This window comes from Oreochromis aureus, linkage group 19, assembly GCF_013358895.1.
Source record: "Oreochromis aureus strain Israel breed Guangdong linkage group 19, ZZ_aureus, whole genome shotgun sequence".
Taxonomy (NCBI): domain Eukaryota; kingdom Metazoa; phylum Chordata; class Actinopteri; order Cichliformes; family Cichlidae; genus Oreochromis; species Oreochromis aureus.
Window position 1 is genome coordinate 20,099,799 of NC_052960.1, and position 18,491 is coordinate 20,118,289.

The 18,491-nt window shown below is 40.5% G+C and overlaps 1 protein-coding gene across 3 annotated transcripts; it reads right to left on the minus strand.

Annotated features, from left to right (window-relative positions):
- Positions 1-1,634: 1,634 nt before the first annotated feature.
- On the minus strand, positions 1,635-17,992 carry slc35f4 (solute carrier family 35 member F4). 3 transcript variants are annotated; one of them, XM_039603122.1, is made up of 7 exons: positions 17,585-17,992; positions 4,823-5,123; positions 4,344-4,563; positions 4,126-4,251; positions 3,841-4,033; positions 3,119-3,208; positions 1,635-2,569 (listed from the first exon to the last, which is right to left on the minus strand). In XM_039603122.1, the coding sequence occupies exons 1-7, from the start codon at positions 17,811-17,813 to the stop codon at positions 2,328-2,330; spliced, it is 1,401 nt and encodes a 466-aa protein (XP_039459056.1). In that variant the 5' UTR covers positions 17,814-17,992; the 3' UTR covers positions 1,635-2,327. The 3 variants fall into 3 exon arrangements, with proteins under 3 accessions (XP_039459056.1, XP_039459057.1, XP_039459058.1); XM_039603123.1 differs by lacking the exon at positions 17,585-17,992 and adding an exon at positions 9,151-9,363; XM_039603124.1 differs by lacking the exon at positions 17,585-17,992 and having other exon boundaries at positions 4,823-4,912; positions 5,029-5,113.
- Between the last annotated feature and the right edge of the window lie 499 nt (positions 17,993-18,491).

The following is an 18,491-nucleotide window of genomic DNA, read 5'->3' on the forward strand; positions in this document are numbered from 1 at the left end:
GATTATAGCGCCACCTTGAGATGGATAGATGTTTAAATAAAAGGTATTGCTAAAATATCTTAGCAATCAATGACAGCAGGTGCCCGTGTCCAGTGGCTGCTAAACAAGCCCAAATCATCACCCCTCTACCACCGTGCTTGACAGCTGGTATGAGGTGTTTGAGCTGATATGCTGCGTTTCTTTTTTGCCACATGTGGCGCTGTCCATTATCACCGAACTCCTCCACTTTGGTCTGGTCTGTCCAAATTGTCCAGTTGTTCCAGAAGTCTTGTGGTTTGTTCAGATGTAACCTAAGCCATGTGACCAGGATTTCTCCTGGCAAACCTTCTAAACAAGCCATACTTGTTCATTGTTTTTCTAATTGTACTGCAATGAACCTTAATATTTAACATGCTAATCGAGGCCTGTAAACTCTTAGATGTAGCTCTTGTATCCTCGGACGATTGTCGAATTGTATTGATGCACACCTGAATGCTCCATACCAGCAAAACTGCCAAAACTTGTGCTTTGATAGAGGTGCTCACACTTGCTGATGATCAAACAACCAAGTGCATGTGAATAGCAGCACTGCTACTTACCCTCTTAATTTCTATAGAAGCATTACGGGTGTTTTCACAGGACAGCATATAGTCGTACTTTTTTAAACATGACTGTATGTATTTTACAAAATACTCTTTCTGCAGCTAGAGATTATAAAAGATCCCTCTGATTAATGTGTTTTATCAGTTTCTAGCTAGATACCAGTGACCATTATGAAAATACGATTTGAACATTGCCTTTTTTCCTTTTGCTTCTTCGACATCATTTATTTTAATATGTTAAAATGCCACCACAGTTGTTTAGCTGAAACCGTCATCTCAGCAAATGCTTCATTAGAGGTTTCGACTCACTGACTGTGCTCCAACATAACAGCACTGTAGTGTGACTCTTGGGATTGTCTGTTTTCCAGATAGTGCTACTGATGATCTCAGTAGCACTGTTTGGAAAAAAAATGTTTCTCACCATGTTATGAGATATTTAAAAAATCACAGTGACAAGATCATAGCATATGCTGTGTGGGAAACCATGTCCCCTGAGCTTTGACCATTGTTAGACATTTTCACCATTAATTGTGTGTATCTGTGAAAAAGGAAAAATTACAGTTGACTGTCAGTTTTCTGTGTATTGTGTATTTGTGTGTGAGAAAGCGAAGAACAGCACTGAAAAGCATCGTAATTCTCAAAGAGAAGAATCATCACTGCTGAATCAGAGCAACACACAGAATACTAATACTGAATGAATCACACCACTTAATTTTGCTAAAAATACTTGTCCATGAGCAGTTAATGGTCAAAGGGACAACAGTCTGCTTTAGTTCATTCTAATAGGCTTGTTTCCATCTTTATAGACTAGCTTGACTAATATTATATATTCAGTAAATAATTTGTAATGGCAGAGGAGATTCGGTTAAATAAAAAATGTTTTAATATTATTCTACTGATAATGTGATTCAGGGTGCTGAGTCCTTTAATGTTTTTACATTTATTTGTCTCAAATACTTAAATATACAGTCAGTTTGTCAGTTCTAAAATATTAGTCTAATATTAATACCAAAAATGTGTCCTCATGTCAGAGCTTTGCTTAGAAACAGTGGAGCCGTTGCTTTGCTCTTTGGGATGTGAAGCTTTTCCAGCAGCATTATCTGTATATAAATGTATATGAATGTTTTTCGGTAATTCAGGCAATAAAGTTCTAAAGCTAGAAGTTTTTACAAAATATTAGAAATACATACATGTGATCCTCAGTTAGATGAGGAATATGCAGCTTTTTGTGGGTTTTAAGCCTTTTATTACAAAATCAAAAGATCCTGTACATTAAGCATAGTATAATTGTCATTCTTCTATATAACGCTATTCAGTAAGATTTAAAATTATTACTCTTGTTGATACAGATCTAAATAAATATCATAAATATGTGTAAGATTGAGCCAAACTGGCCCTGCTGATAGTTATATTCACAGAATACAGTCTGCAGAGCATCTCAAGGGGGAGCCAGTCAGCTCTTGGTTTGGGTGCGTGCGAGGGATGGAGCGCGGGAAGTATTTCAAGAAAGTAAATAACACTTTCAGCTCAAGTTGCATGATCCATAAATGTTTTCAGTTTCCCCTGTTGTTGTGAAGTGATAGAAACAGTACGTCTCCAGAGTGAAGTCTGAAGTTCAAGACGTTACTGCCTCACTTCCTGATAGATGAGTCCACATGGACTGAGCGTCCCACAACACCTCCAGTGTGGGCTCTGGAGAAATTTGGGGTTTCCAGACTGGTTAACGGAGGTCACTATCAGAGCACGTCATGCCAAGGGAATGGAGACAGTGCCGTTTGCGCGACTGCGGCTTCGAGTGTGGGTGCTGGAGTCTGTGAGCTCCTCGCCGTGGTCCTCTGACTTTTTGTCTGCAATGGTGGCCAAGAAACGCAGAGTGACTGAATCCCATTCCTCTGGCAGCAGCATGAGCAGGAAACCCAGGCAGATGATGCAAGTGGCAGCCAGTCGCACCACACTGAAGATCACCTCATGTTTCAAAAGATCTACAGCTAGAGTGAGAGGGGAATAAATATGGGTGGGAACAAAAGAGGGAGCCAGAGAGCAGGATGGGGATAGAGAGTGTGAAGGATGGGGGAGAAACACAATCAAATCGAGATTAATTACATAAAGTAAGATAAACCACAGGACAGTGCGGCTGTAGGGGGATTAGTGTAACAAATGCAGCTTATAATCAGCACAAGCAATCCACTTTATCCTCTGTGTCTTTGCGGTCTGAAGCCCTGGGACAGGTTCCCGTAACCCACTGACCTTCATACAGACCGTTAAGGAAAAGAACTTGTCTGCAGGCATTTGTGTTGCCTTGGGAATCTGATCCTCCCTTAGCAGGAGGATGGTTGCAGGATCTGTCGAGGCACACTGATGATTGGGTTTCCAGGACAAAAGAGGCAGACTTGCTGTGTAATCTCTTTGCTACAGTGGCCCTAAATGCTGACCTCTCAATATAACGCCACAGTATGTGTGGCCGTTTACTCCATTTTTTACAATCATATTATTTTACATTGAAATGATCAGTGAATGACAGATAATAGAAACCTCACCTGCATTTCCCGGCACACTGAGCAGTGTCCCTATAGAGATCAGAATGGGGTAAGTCAGTACCACACCAACATGGACCAGGATGTTGAACACTACAAAAGAAACAGAAGACATTTAAGGTAAACATGAGGATGAGTGACAATTTTGAGGGCATTAGGTAAAATCTTGATAATCTTGGTTCTGCTGAAAAAATAAAGCACAAATATTTCAGACTGCTGATCACACAATAATTAATAATAAGACATTTTTTGTTATTGTTTGACATGTTATAGTTCAAACAATCTGGGAACCCATTAGCTTAGTTATCTGACCTAGCCACTGGGGATGGCGGGCAATATTTTGTAGCTTCTGGTCTTGCCAGGTTATCTGGAAAGTGGATAATGGAGGTCCATTTAACACTTCCTCCCACTCACCATTATCTATGAATGCACATATATTTCAAAAAGCTAATAAAAAGCTAAATTGTTGTCAGTCGATAGCTAAGGTTCCATTACTGGGGCTAAAAGCAGACAACAAACGGAAACCGGAAAATTTCCGATACTTAAAATAATGCCCTTTGCCTACAGATCCTACATCCATATTCAGACAATATAAACATCATATCCACCGAGTGACTGATGGTAACTATAAGAAATGAATCCTTAAAGTTATACTAAAAGCCTTAAAATGATCCAAAATGGTTTGTACATGTGGATGAAACCATCCGGTGTATATGCACTCTCACCCAGCCACAGTCCTGCCAGTCCACACATGTATCCCCACGGCAGTGAGGAGAGTGAGCCCCAGTGCTCTACCCTGGTGAAATACAGGATGAGGGGCACACAGGAGATGAAGATGAGGTTGAAAAAGCCCATGGTGGAAAGAAAATGAGCCACTTCTCCAAGGTTGGCGCTGCCTAGGAACATCTTGAACAGCACCTGGATGGTGAGGAAACAAAGCTAGAGTTGACATGATGCAATCAAAAATCAAGTATAGCTCAGACTGGAACGGGCTTATAAGGAAGTCTGACCTTATAAAGAGCTGAAGTTGAGGCTGAGCCCACAGCCAATGCCACACCCACAAAGGAATCACCATGGAAACCGTCAGCATAAGCCATCATGACAATACCTGTGATGGCCATTATGGCAGCCACAATCTGCACATAAAGACATAGATGACACATTTTGAAGTAGTAAAAGCTTGTGTTAAACTGGTAATAAACAATCTCCTTCTTGTTTTCATACAGACCCGAACACCCATGAACCGGTCCTTGAGGACAATCCATGAGAGGAGAAAAACAAAGGCCTTGTGGCAACAGTAGAGGGCAGAGACATCAGTGGCGGTCAGTTTCTTCAAGGCTAAGAGGTACAGGTAGTTGGTCAGTGTCCACAGGATTGAGAAGGGTGCTGTCCTCTTTACAAAAAGCTTAAGAGTCATTCCATCCTCCCCAAAGAGCTTGCTGCACTCCCTGTTAGAGAAAATCACCAGTAAAGTCTTCTGAATGGAAATGCTTCATTGTTTGGAAGACTGTGTTTATAGAATGAACATGATGGTTGTTTGGCTCTCACAGGCTTGAGGGTGGTTTAATACTGGTTCCAACTCACCAACAAACAAAGCCTCCTGGGGCTGCTATTGAAGCTCTTGAGGTAAAATGATAATAGATAGGAACGTCCTTAGATATCACATTCAGCTAACTGTGTTTTTAAGTCTTTTTAAAGGAGGTTTACCTGAATTTCTGGATGGGGGTCTGCTTCTCCCGTGTGGTGACTACATGTCCCGAGTAGTAGATGGGGAAGATGAGGATGTTCCAGTTGCTGCTGAACCAGGAGATGAAGAAGGGACAGGAGAATGACTGGAAGGTCAGCTTCACCACCTGAGTGGTACCCACCCAGGAGGAGGAAACACACAGCACCATCAGCAAACCACCCAGCACCTTCAGAGCCGTGTTGGTGCACGTATGGAAGGACTGGCTCTCCATACTGGTTTCACTTCCTGGTGTCTCTGCGTGAGACTCCGAGCCATCCTCTCCTGATGAGAGTCAAGAAGGGAGGAGAAAAATGAAAGGAAATCCACAGCTAGCATCAGATTTCATCTGAATAATTTTGATTAGTATAATGTCACAGAGTTTAATCTTAGCAACTTTTGTATTTTTTGCACCACTATATATAGACTTCAGTGCTGCCTGCATTGTGGCTTCCTGACTGGGTTCCAGCACATGGGCTTCATTGATCAGTTGCCCTTAGTGATCACTACCTCAGTTTGCCTTTCTTGCTGTGGTGGCACAATTGAGGCTCCCTTTAAAATGCATTGGGTTAGCATGGTGCCTGCTGTGCATGCCATAAATAGCTTGGTTGCCTCATGATGCAGCATGTACTGTACTCCCTTTGCAGCCAGATGTGCACAGAAACCGGATGCCGAGAGAGCAAAAGTAAACCTAACCACATGACAGTCAACATGAAAGTCAGGCCAACCTTGGTGCTCATGGGACACTGTTCATGTGTCACTGCTATGAAAAGGAATTTACTGGAACTTTACTGGAACATCCAAATTGCAAAGGTTAAATGATACGTATGGCCCAGTGCCTTTATGGATGATCAGAGAAAGCAAAGTGGGATGTGTGCGAGCTCAGATCCGTTCTTTACCTCTCAACAGTGTGATCAATTTACACCAGGGCAGGAATAAAAGATGACATGTGCTGGCTGTTTGCTGCCTGTGCTGTTTGCTAGATCAGCACCTAAAGCTCTGCCATTTCCACCACAGACACCAGAGCCCTGCAGACACACTAGAACTTGTAGCAGTAGTAGCTCTCCTCTACACAACATCTCAGGGGTGCTCATTATTGCATGCGATAGTCTTCTGTTTGTTATCTGCAAAGAGACCTCAGCAGGATGTCAAGCAATGGGAGCACAAGTCTGTGACGTGTACTGGAAGTGGATTGTACCAACAAGTGCAGTAAATAATCCTTTCTTACATCCAAAGAAGCTGTAACACAGTGTGTGGAGTGCAAACTCTTTGATCAAACAGCCATTTTCTTAGTAGGACAGCTGGTAGAAGTTTAGTTTTTGTAAAGTTCCTTATGTGATCAGATGCCAGTATGTGTTTTAAAATCGATTCCTTCTTTTTACAGGACGCAAACAGAGGAATACGTCACCAAACTTTGAAAGTAAGTTGCTGAGTAACTTCATAAAACAATCCAAAGTCTTGCCAAACGTAGTATATATCCTTTATAAGTGCATGAGATCATCGCTGGCACTCAGTGGCTGAAAAACTGCCCAAGAGATTATAAAATTGCAGATTGGAAACAGTCATTACTGGCAGCCGTCTTCAATGAGTTCAAGGATAGAAGTAAAAAATAAGAACATAAAAATGCTCCTTTGCAATTAAAAGTCCTGCATTTAAGATCGTGTCAGTGTATTATCCTCTAAATGTACTTAGCATCACATGAAAGGAAGCACTCTGAAGAAAATTGGTTTCCTGAAACTGAGTATCAGTATCAACTTTTGCATTAGTGATACATTTTGTAGACAGTTTTAACTGAACTTTATATGCATTATACTTTGTTTTCCTTTAAAGATTTCAGTTCACTGCAGAAAAACATGATAAATGGGGTGAGAAAGAAGAAAAAAACATGTTTTTCAATACTCAGTACACTAAAACACAAAGCAATGATTTTAAGTAAAATGTAACTATAATAAATAAAAGAAAAATATATGCCAGTCAAATTTCATTTGACCTGGTTCCATTAAATTTAACATTTCAAATTGTAAAATTTACACGTAATCAAAATATTAAAGTCAGCATTAGGGAACAAATATTTTTTTGAGTTGTTTCTAGGCAGGCTAGTTGTGCTTTAGGGTACAGGTAATGGGGAATTTAACAAATATATATTTTTTACAGTAATACAGTTTTATTCCAGCCTGGGCCTCAAAAAATTATTTAGATGAAACCAAATGAGTATTTTAAAAGAAAAAAAAAAGCATTCCTCATTATAGACAAATAACTTGTTTTTCATCTGCAAAGCACCAGTGAGCTTTCTGGTTAATGTATTGGTGTAAAAAAACAAACGAAAAAACTGTGGAATGAGGCATATTATACATTTAGCATAAAATGGAAACACCCGAGTAAAGTAGCTCCAATAAAGCTCACGTAAATGTATTTTCCAACACTGCATTGCTGCAGCACTGACCGTCTGTCCACAGTGCAGAGTGGAAAATTCCCTCTTCAGTGACCACTTACACTTTGAAGGCTTTTACGAGCCTTCAAAGTGCAAAAGAAAAATATTATTTAGCACCCAAATATTCAAAAGTAATAATGAGTTCAACTTGTACACCCCCACCACAAAAATTGCTCATGGGAGAACCCCACTTCAGGGGATGTGTTAAAGTTAAAAAGCTCACCATCGATACAGTTTAGTGTCTGCAGGATCATCGAGGGATTTCATTTAATTGCATTCTGTCACAGCAAGGGTTCTTAATCAAACTAATGAACCTGGTGGTTGCTAAGTGGAAAAAACTGAGATCTGATATTTCTGCAATAGAGAAGCAGCTCTTTTATTTATTTTTATTTATTTATTTTTTTTACTTTAGGTCTGTTTTTCTTCATCCACACAGCAGGATGGTTTGTGTTTCACAGCACCGACAAAACCTAAAGCTTTTAGTGTCGGATGCAAGCTTTTCTGTCCTGAGGTAAAAGCCACAACAGGCTCATCTGATGCCAAGACGCAGTAATATTATAACTCTACTATTCCCCTGTCTCATAAAAGTTGCTCCCATTGCCAAAATTCTATTCTCATAGCAGACAGTATTATTGCTGACAAATATTGGTGGTAAAATTTTGCAAAGGAAACAATAATCTCTGCTAAACGCTGGCTGGCAACACAGTACTGCAGGAGTGAAGGTAAATTCAGTCCAATTCAGGGTAAGTTTTATGAAAAGCTAAAATTTAAGGTTAGTAGTGTTAATTATTCATGATGAATAATTAGTTACTTAGCGCTGGGGTGGGTTTTTTTTAAAATGAGTGATGATCAGTTTTGGTGTTTTGGTAGGTAAAATGTGATTGGATAAAAGAATGAATACATGCACAAAGATTAAAATCTACAAGTCAGGATAAAATGAACAGTGTGTTAAATGTAACCCAAGAAAAGCAAATTTCCTCATGTCAAAGAAGCATCCACTGCAGTGATACTCGGGATAAAAAAGTGTAATATTTTGAGGTTTTTTATAGTTTTATAAGTTAAACGCACAGTAGCTTATATCAGTTCAGACATAGAGTCAGAGTATTTGGAAGTGCTAGAACACTTCATTGCAGAAAACCCAGTGCTGCATAGCATCAGTCACCACTGGCACCCATTTATCCATTCATCGTGACGCAGTATGCTTCTCGAACCTCACTTTTCAATCCATTTTCTCCTTTATCGCCACCACTGATGTTGCTTGGCAGTGATTGATGGAGGCCCGTTGAATCCAATAAGAGGCTCATAGTCTTGTCTGCAGTTTTTAGCCAGCTTAGCACAGGTCAAAACGCATTAAGTCTTTATCTAAATTAGGCCTGAAGATGAGACATGGATATCATGATGCTGATGAAAAGTTGATTAGTGGCATCACAGTAATCTCTGTTAACAGAGTTAAAGGTGGGGGGCTAAAATGTTTAATCAGATGAGAGGGAACAACAACAGGCCCGCTACCATGCTTTACACACTCCATTACCATTACACTGCTACCAAGAGGCTGAAATATTAGAAAATGTGTTTTTACAGTATTCAAATTCAAACAGTTTTTAGATTCAAAGGCTGCTCTCATGTAAATGCAGCACAGATATAATTTGGAAACGTCCATATTTATTAAAATCTCAATATTTCCTATGAAGACGCATAGACTCTACATGGCACTTTGGTGTATTTGATGCCTTGTAGGAAACAAAATGTCACTTGTGACCCTGAAAATAAAAGTTAAGCACTTTGTCTTATCTTATTTTGCTATTTACACACACAACGCATACAGTATACTCCAATACAGTATAAATGGCATCTTATGTCTCTTTGGATCTTTTAGTTTACCTTCAGAGTTAGGGCAGGTCAGGACCTGAGTGCTGTATGAGCTGAGAGGAGCCACTCGGGCTGAGTGCTTCTTCATCCTCCACTGGGGGCACCACACACTGTCCCCCCCTGGAAGTAGTGTGTATGTGAGTTTAGAAGTGTTGCTTGGCTGCTGCTGCAAGCTCAGCAGCTCCTTCAGCTCGCTCCGTGCATCCTCAGACTCCCGACTCCTCCGCTTCTTCTTCACACTCTTGACTGCCTCCTCCTCCTCCTCCTCTTCCTAGGTCTCTGTCAACTCTTCAGTCTCCTTCCAGCACTCCAAGTCCTGACTCTCTGTTCCTCTCTAGCCCAGCACGTCTGTATACTGCCACAGCTCAGTGGCGATAGCTTAGTGGAAGTGTAGCGAAGTGGAGACCCTACAGTTGCTCTATCATGCCGTGATCCAGCTCTGCCAGTGTCTCCAAGGGAGACTGAGCTTCAAGTGTGTGTGGCATGGCGCAATCACTCCCCTCATCTCTTTCTATCCTCCCCCTCCTCTTTTCGTGTCTGTCTCGCTCACTTTTCCCTCCTCTTCCTTTGCTCCGCAAATCAGCAGCTTTGTTTAGAAGGTAACCAAGCAGCTCAGGCTAATTTATGCTGTGCTAGCTGTGCCCCCTCTTTTCCTCCTCCCCTCGCTTTTCTACCTGACCAGGCTCTCCTCTCTTCTTCCATCCCTCTTTTTCTTTAATCTCCCTCCCTGTACAAACTCTTGTCCTCTGTCTTGCAATGCCTCTCTTTCCTTGGCACCTCTCCTGCTCTTGACTCCCCCTTGAGAGTCAGATTATTAGTAGAGCTCTCTCCGTCTTGTTGCCTCAAACCCTGCAACATTAATCAATTGAGCGACGATATGAAAAAGGCAAAAACCATGTGCATACTACACAAGAATACATGACAATCCCAGAGATTTAAATCCTGTTGTGCACAGAGGTCATTTTAGTTCTCACAGAGGGAAAATAGGCCTTTTTACCAACGTAATTCACACTCCACTACTAAATGTTTGCACTTTATTATTGCATGGTACTCATGCGTTATTTCCATATTCAACACACACACTTCATAAAATAGAGAATATGCAAAACACGTTCAAACCTTGAGAAAAAGAAACAACTACTTTCAAATCTTTCAGTTTATTTACGTTTTTATCATTTACTTGTTTGCTTATTTATTTGTTTATTACAGTGGTGTACTGTCAAACTGAATTGCCCATTGCATGATACATAAAGTTCTCTGAATCTGAGTTATTTAAAGCAGAATACATTACGAGTTAGTAAAACAATCGTTTACAGTGTTCTGTATCTGTTTCCTTAAATGAAGAATCACACCGGTTATCTGTTGCTGACTTGGAAGGAAGTCAAGAGCTCCCCTGTTAGTCTGATAATTTCATGCACCTAAGAACTCAGGTTAAGCAAAGCAGAGGTACTTGCCCTCTGTATCGTTCCATTGTACCAAATTTACTTGAAGGCAGAAGGTAAGAAAAGACTCTACATAACACATAGATCACCAAGATACAGTGGGCCGGAGAGGTCAATAGCATTACAACGTAAGAAAAGACCAGCAACTACAGAAGCTCTACAAAAACACAGCAGAAATAGAAAAAAAAAAACCCTCACGAATCACAACAGAAGTGTGTTTTGTGTATTATATGAATCACATTGTTAAAACACACATTACTGTTTCCTTTTTCTCCCTTACAACACAGATGAATCCACAGCGTCTTTTAAGTGCGTCTCAGTGCGATCCTTCCCGTGTTTTGGTTTCTGTCACTTCCAAAGCTTCTAAGTTTGTATTATGTTTGACCTCTCAGGGCCACCATACCACCTTAACAAATGTCCATTTATGATAAATCATAATAAATGGTTCTGTAAAAAAATAAATAAATCCATAATCACTGTAAGCGCTTTTGATAAGAATTTCTTTATTTATGTAGAAATTTCTGTGCAGGATGTTAGCTGTTTATTTATTTATTATATGCTGGTACTTTAACGAAGAATTTTAATATTTTATCCGTCACTGCTGCACAGTCAAGGGAAACCCTCATCAGCAGCTATGTTGATGATCGGAATAGAGTTTGTGAGTCAGGCTCAGGATTATAGTCAATCAGGAGTTTCCATTTCAAGGAAAGCCATGCAGCTATCCAATCTGATGCTGTGGTTTATCTACCTGAAGATTTAATGGACCTAAATATCACTCTGGCCTCTACATCAACAACATATCAATGCCAAAGTATATGCGGTCAGACACATGAGGCGATGCAGCCAGTAACATAACATTACTATGAAATCTTACAGTAAAATCTGAATTGGAGAAGCAAGAACAGGAGCAATGTGACCTGAGAAACAGGAAACAGGGGAAACACTCAGTACAGTAACTGCAATGTGATTTTTGCCTAAGTTGGCTGGCTGTGAATACTGAAAGCTATTTGCAGCATGTCTGCTCCAGGATTTCTGTTAATGTCTGCCTCCCGTTTCAAATGCTGATCAGCCAAAGATCTGGCAAAGCTACAAAGGGCATAACAGATCAGAGTATTTGTTGTGCATTCTTCAGGCTGTGAGAGAACAGAAAACAGCACAGTTATTGTTTGGCTGTTTGTTGCAAGTGAAAAAGAGACACTGAAAATTTGGGGCCACGTTCCAGTAACATTATGGTAATTCATCTGTTAGAGTTCAACACTTTGAAAAAAGCACTTCTCTGCTGTCATTTTTTAGGATGATGCCGTGACGCAGGCACATTTATTCCCTGGGGTCACCCAGTTAAAGAATGAGTGTAACAAGAATACTAATGCTTTAAATTATGCAACCAGAATCAGCATTGTTTTAATATGTTTGCACATTTAATGTGTGACAAGCAGGACTGAATAGCGTAATCCAGGGACAAGCTGGAGGGTTAAATGTAAAAATAGACCTGCTGATGAGAGGAGCCAACACCTAGACACCGAGGGGACAGAAGAGCGACCCAGTCAGCAAATCCTGGGATTCGAATCAGTATCGGATTAAGAGAAATACCTGGAGAGCGGTCACTATAGGAGGCCACAGTTCAATCTCAAATATTGGACTAACAACTCTAAGTTTTAAGAAGATTATGGATGCTTTCTTTTTTGTTACATCTGTAACTGATAAGAGGAAAGTTACTGATCATTTTACTGAGCATTTTATTCTACAATTCAAGCAAACCACACATGAACTTCAATCATTCAATAACCCTCTAACTAAGAAAGAAAGAAAGAAAGACAGAAAAAATACTACTAATAATCCCTTTTTAGAGTAGCTAATAAAATGGAAAGTGTGTCTATATAACAAAATGGTCTGCAAGCATAACTGATCAAAGCACAATATACCACAGCATCCTCCCTCTTTACCTCCATAGCAACACCGAGTCTCCTGTGCACACTGACGCACTCGACCCATTCAGGCTCTTTTGTCATTCAGATTAACTAATGCTCGACAGTTTGCAGTAGACGGGTCTTTGTCTTTAGCACCTCTCTGTTACTCATCACATCTCAACAAGGTCCGGGAGCAAAGACGACGAGCACAGGGTGCTAATTTTAGCTGAAAAACCTCTGAACAAATTTCAGGTGTGTATCCAGACACGGTACCTCACCAACTCAACCCAAGGTACTGAGAACATTTGAAGATGAGGACATCTAGTGGTAAATATGATTGGCTGCATTACAGGTGGGACAGGAACACTGGAAAAAAACCTCTTAAAGAGACAATTTTCTCCACGCTTTAAAGGGTTGAGTCACTCACATTTCTGCACTATACAGTCAAAGTTATGGTGATTTTTAAAATTGAAACAATAACAAAGTACATTTTAAAATACTAACATCAGTGTGTGTTAAACTAGGCCCAGTTACCATTCACAATTAATAGGATTTGTCCTTCTGAGCCAACTGAACAAAGCAAGGATATGGCTATTACTGTGGGTTTGTTTGTTTGTTTGTTTGTTTTGCTTTGTTTTATTATATTTTGTTGTTTTCACTGCCTTAAATATTGAAAACCTACACGAGTGTTAATGTTCTTCTATTTTAAGTAAATCGAGCTTGTTTGTAATGAACTGTGTCACCCCCACAAAACAGACAGCCAGACCCATGCTGCTTTCTTCTCTTGTTTGTGTTCTATCACTAAATCCAATAAACAAGTAAAATGCACAGACATCCCATACCTGTGGTGTATGGCCATTTGACTGTGGAAACTGTGGATACGCCTGATTAATAACAGCACAGATCCTGACTTTACTAAGTAGATCAGTTTGGGAATTTAATAACACTTTGTCAGTGTAATAAAATATGGCTTGGTCATTATTTCTGGGGTTTGTTTTGTTGGTCCAGTTCACAAACAAATAATCCCAATGACTTTCTAAAAATGCTGGAAACATTTTTACAGCTGGTATCTTATTACTTTTATTAAATGTGAAAGGTTTATTGACGTTATTAGATTTAAAGACCACAAGAGGGCAATGTTTGGCTGCAGCTCATACCTCAGCGTAGCAGCAATGCACGCACACACACATACTCCCTTCCCATATTATGTAATGTTACTTTGCATGACAGCAGTTGGCTGTAATTTATATGCTCCTTTATTTCTTACTGATCACTCAAAGGGCTTTTACACTGCAGCCATTAACCCACTCACACAGTGACAGATGCATCCAGAGCAGCTGGGGTTCAAGTGTCTTTGTGGGCGATAATCTCTGCGATTGCCCCAAGATACTTGCAAAACAAAGTTCCTAACCATAAATTGCTGAGGTGAGCTAAAAAAAATCTCTTTTTTTTTTTTCAATTTTATCACCTGACATGGGCTGCAATACTACAACACCAAGTGTACAGTCGCACAAGAATAGGTCAGCACTTCTGTAACTCTCATGGAGAAATATTGCACCCATTACTCCCAGGTTAGTTCTGTGCTTTCGCAGGAGCATTGAGGACTAACAGCACTCCAGGAGTCATTCAGGCAAAGCTCATATCCCATTCGTTGGCCTGGCTATAAATAGCACAGAGTGAGCAGGCATGGGAACGGGACGGTCCAAAATAAGTATGTGCACATACAGAATGTTTGAGGAAGAAAAGGGATATTCATCTAGTGTGAACGCTGTCTGGTTTTAAAACACACACACACACAGGCATGTATAGATTCACAATCATCATCTGTCTTTTTTCCCTATGTTTCTAGACTTTGTCTGTGGACAGAAGTAGACATAAAAAAAACACTGCTCTGTGATAAATGGTTGCCTTTCCTGCCCTTCCTCTATACAATTTCCTTCTGAGTGCTCAGGTGTGCCCCTGCTTCACTGTGACGCCTGCAGTGAAAAGGATATAGGTCCAGTACTGAGTGGGACTTCAACTACAAGTACCTGCAATTTCTCTTGCACCGTACCTATTTACCCAGCGGGGAGCGCACACGCACTACACACTTTTTCTAAATTACCACCTCAAAAAAGACACCCAGCAAATTACAGTAATGTTTTCCAGGAGGTGCTGAGGAAGCATTTGCCTCACACACCATTGTTCTGTTAGAATTTAATCGATTCCATTACAGCTTCTCTCTGGAGCAGGCGTTCATAGCTGTGCATCCATGTAAGTAGCGGATCAAGAAATATTGCACCTTGCTTGTTTGGAAAAGCATTTACTTTTTCCCTCTCACATTCTGTCACCGCATGCAGCCATTGTGTCATGACTGTACCGTATGCATTAGAGTCCGGACCCTGTCTCCAATGTGGTCCACAATTCCCCTCAGAGGCATCTTCTAATTCACCACAGATGGCAAGTGGCAATACGAACAAACTGGCAACAAGATCTTACTAAATATATCATTATGCCATAGGCTTGGCAGGACAAGCCTTCTGTTCTATTTAGGTGCTCCTTTGTCTTATCCTTTATGGAGAATGATACTCACCAGCTTGAGGGACATGTGATTCAAAGTGTAAACAAACCACAGTACTTGAGTGCAATGCTTTCAGGCAGCAAGACGCAGCAAAGAAAGACACTTTGCGAAGAATTAGCAGGATGATGATGTGAAAATAAAATTTAGTCAGATTAGCAACTGCGTGTTTAAGAGCTGTAAACAGGAAAAACATTGACAAGCTGCACTGGAGAGCAGCTTCTATGGACTCATTCATTTGATGGATGGATGGAAAAAAAACAGGGGAAACAGATCTATCTAAAAAAACGGGAAATATCTTTCAGGTCAAAAAACCCTTCTGACTGATGCACTTTTATAACCTTGGTACGGCTCTTGCAATCCACACCTGCTCCCTATATTTCAAATAATATCACAGACAGCACCCCATCTTTCATTTTCACAAGTACAGAATATAATAGACAATAAAATAACAGGCTCAAGCCTGCAAAAACTGGAAACCAGAGCTTCACCAGATACTGATCTTCATTGTTTAATTTGATGATTATTTTTTTTTCTTTCTTTTTTTTTGCAGAAATAGATGAAGAATAATTTAGCCTGTGTTGTCAGAAAATAATGAAAATGCCTACTGTTCTTCATGTTGGCATTTTTACTTAAAAATAGCTAAAACGATCCTTCAATAATCAGAAAAAAACTCTTTTTACTGGCCAATCAGTAATCAACAACAGCACCTTATCATCTCATCCTTCTGCGATATTGATGTATCAGAACATTTGCACCATTTAAAAACTAGAAGTAAATATCAATGATGCCAGTGCTACTTCAAGCTTCTAAAATACTAAAATACTTTACTTTTTTACTTTATTTATTAGAGCCAGTCATTCAGTACTGGTTACACAACTCTGGTGCTGTCTCAGAGGCCTTTGAGCTGTTCAATCTGTTTTCAATTGAAAGTTTGAACTACTCCTGATTAATCAGGTGTTCTTTCAATAGATTAATCCAGACAAGTAGATACATTCTCAAGTAAAATGTGTGATTGCGTTCATGGTTAATCTACCGCAACTGACACCCCTGATAAACAGGAGGCGGTTAATGAAAGACAGGCTCATTTCGCTTTTTCTTTCCGCAGCTTCTATCTAAAAAGCCATTGAGATGCTCTGAGCTGATCTGAAAGGGCCTCAGCTGGAACTGTTCTTGATTGAATGAGACCCTATCAGCATGGCGGTATTTCCTTTGAGATTTCAAATAGATTTGTCACCGTATATCACAGAGCAGGGAAGCCATAACATTGAGAGCACATCGTTTTCCTGCATGTGTATTTAAGTCAGGAATTTATGTTTGAACTTTTATGTAGCAGCCAGAGGGAGATGTTAGGGAGCCGCTCTTGCGTGCCCAATTTAATTGAGGTTAAGGGTCTCAGCATCTGAATGTCAAGACACTCACATATACAGGCCTGATGACCAGCTGCATTTTGGTGAATTTATTCAACGGGAAAAAATCCCTTTAAAAGTTAAACGACATAATATCGTAGTGTTTAGGGCAATTATGCAACACAAAGGTGAATCTGTGCCTGCTCCGGTGCTTTAGGCCTTGTCAAATCCTCCTCCTCTCACCTCACTTCATTACTATAGAGCCATTTATGATAGCACTGATTGGCTTTTCAAAGAGCTTAGTGCTTTTCTCCCCACTTTTCTCTCTCATAATCCCGCTGCCAATGGCAACACTCGAACAAAACCGGAGGGCAAGTTTTCTAAAGATCATCCCTGAACAAAGTGCACCATCAGCTCTCTTCTCCAATCACAGCCATTGTCTCAATGTCAGCAAATTCAGAGCAATGCCTGACACAAATCAAAACCTCTTTGACAAGAAGAAAATTATAGAGAAGCTTAGCTAACACATACACGCACTGCTGTATTTGAAGCATGCCAGGAGATAGCTGGTAATATTCCCATCCATCACAGGAGAAGCTGTGGGATTTTGAATAAACAATTGATTGGGAGTGACTGTTCACAGACTTCGCCAATGTGGGGAATGTGAGTGCTCGATAGCTGGCAACATTAGAGTACAGTTCAAGCAGTCACTTAACTGCATGGCTCTTTGCTGTGTAACTGCATTGTTAACTGCGCTAGATTTGGTTTGTATGCCTCTCTCTGCCCCCTTACCCCCACCTCCCCCTCTCTAACACAGTGCCTAAGAGATGGAAGGGCCAGCTCATCACCCACCCTCCAGCTGACAGTGGTAGAGATGGACACTCTGCTGCTCCTTAACAGCCATAATTAAAATCCAGTTTTCATTAACCAATTTTGCACAAGGCCTAATTAGAATTAAAAAGATTTGGCAATTGTACACTGTTTCTTCCAAACACCGAATTACAAGCATTTTTGCTTTTGGCAGCTATAACATGCTTTGATAGGCAGCACCGTTTTCCCACAGTCTTTAATTTACGCAGTATCACACTTGCCTAATAAATGCGTGAACCTGTCACATCAACAAATGACCACATCAGACTACTTTCTTTTTCTTTTCTTTTTTTTTTTTTTTTTTGGCATCTTTTCACTCACTTCTATGACTGGAGTATCCCGGGTTGTAGCCGTAGTAGCCGGTGATCCTCAGAATCCGGTCCTCAATGTCGTGCAGTCCGTTGGCTGTCACTTTGGGGCTGCTGTCCGTGAAGACAACGCAGCTGCCACCGGTCGGCGTCGACTTGCCCGGCAAGTGTGTGCTCTTCAGGGGCTCCAGCCGAATACAAGGCTGGTCTCCACTCTCTAAAACACTCTCGGTGCTCATCATTGTAGGTCTGAGCGGGAGGAGATGAGATGAGACCGGGGACGAGCCTTGATAACCATGCGAGAGACCTCCGGGGCTGCATCAACAATTAGCAGCAAGAGGAAGGCATCCAGACCCACATCCACATTCCTTCAGTGATGCTCTCGGACGCAGAGCAAGGTTATCAAACTCAAGCAGCCTCGCAGCCGTGAAACACCAGGGGGCGTGTCACTACTATCACATGCGTTTTTATGCGTGTTCAATAAAATAAGAGACGGCAAACTTGGCTGCGATCAGCGAAGAGGAGCAGAAGAGTCCGCTTATAGCAGTATCTATAAAATAAAATAAAAAAGCAAGGTGGTTAAAATAATCACTAAAATGAGTTTTCCGTAATTAGTTACTCTAATGCGTTTTTTATTTCATGATATCTCTATAATATTCCATATTGCATCGGTCATTTCAGTTTAATGAAACAGCTAAATTGTATTTTTCCACTATTTTTGGGTAGTGGATCTTTTGACTTCAAATTGCACCTTGGTATCGCTGTTATATTTCAGTTGATGGCTGGCATCCGCTTTTGTTTCCTTCTCTTCTCCTTTGTCTCTTTAGTGAGTTCTACTGAAGAAAGAGGGGAATTCTTTTTTTAGGAATATTTTATTTATATATTAATTTTTCCCAAAATCAATCGGTCTACAGCTGGGT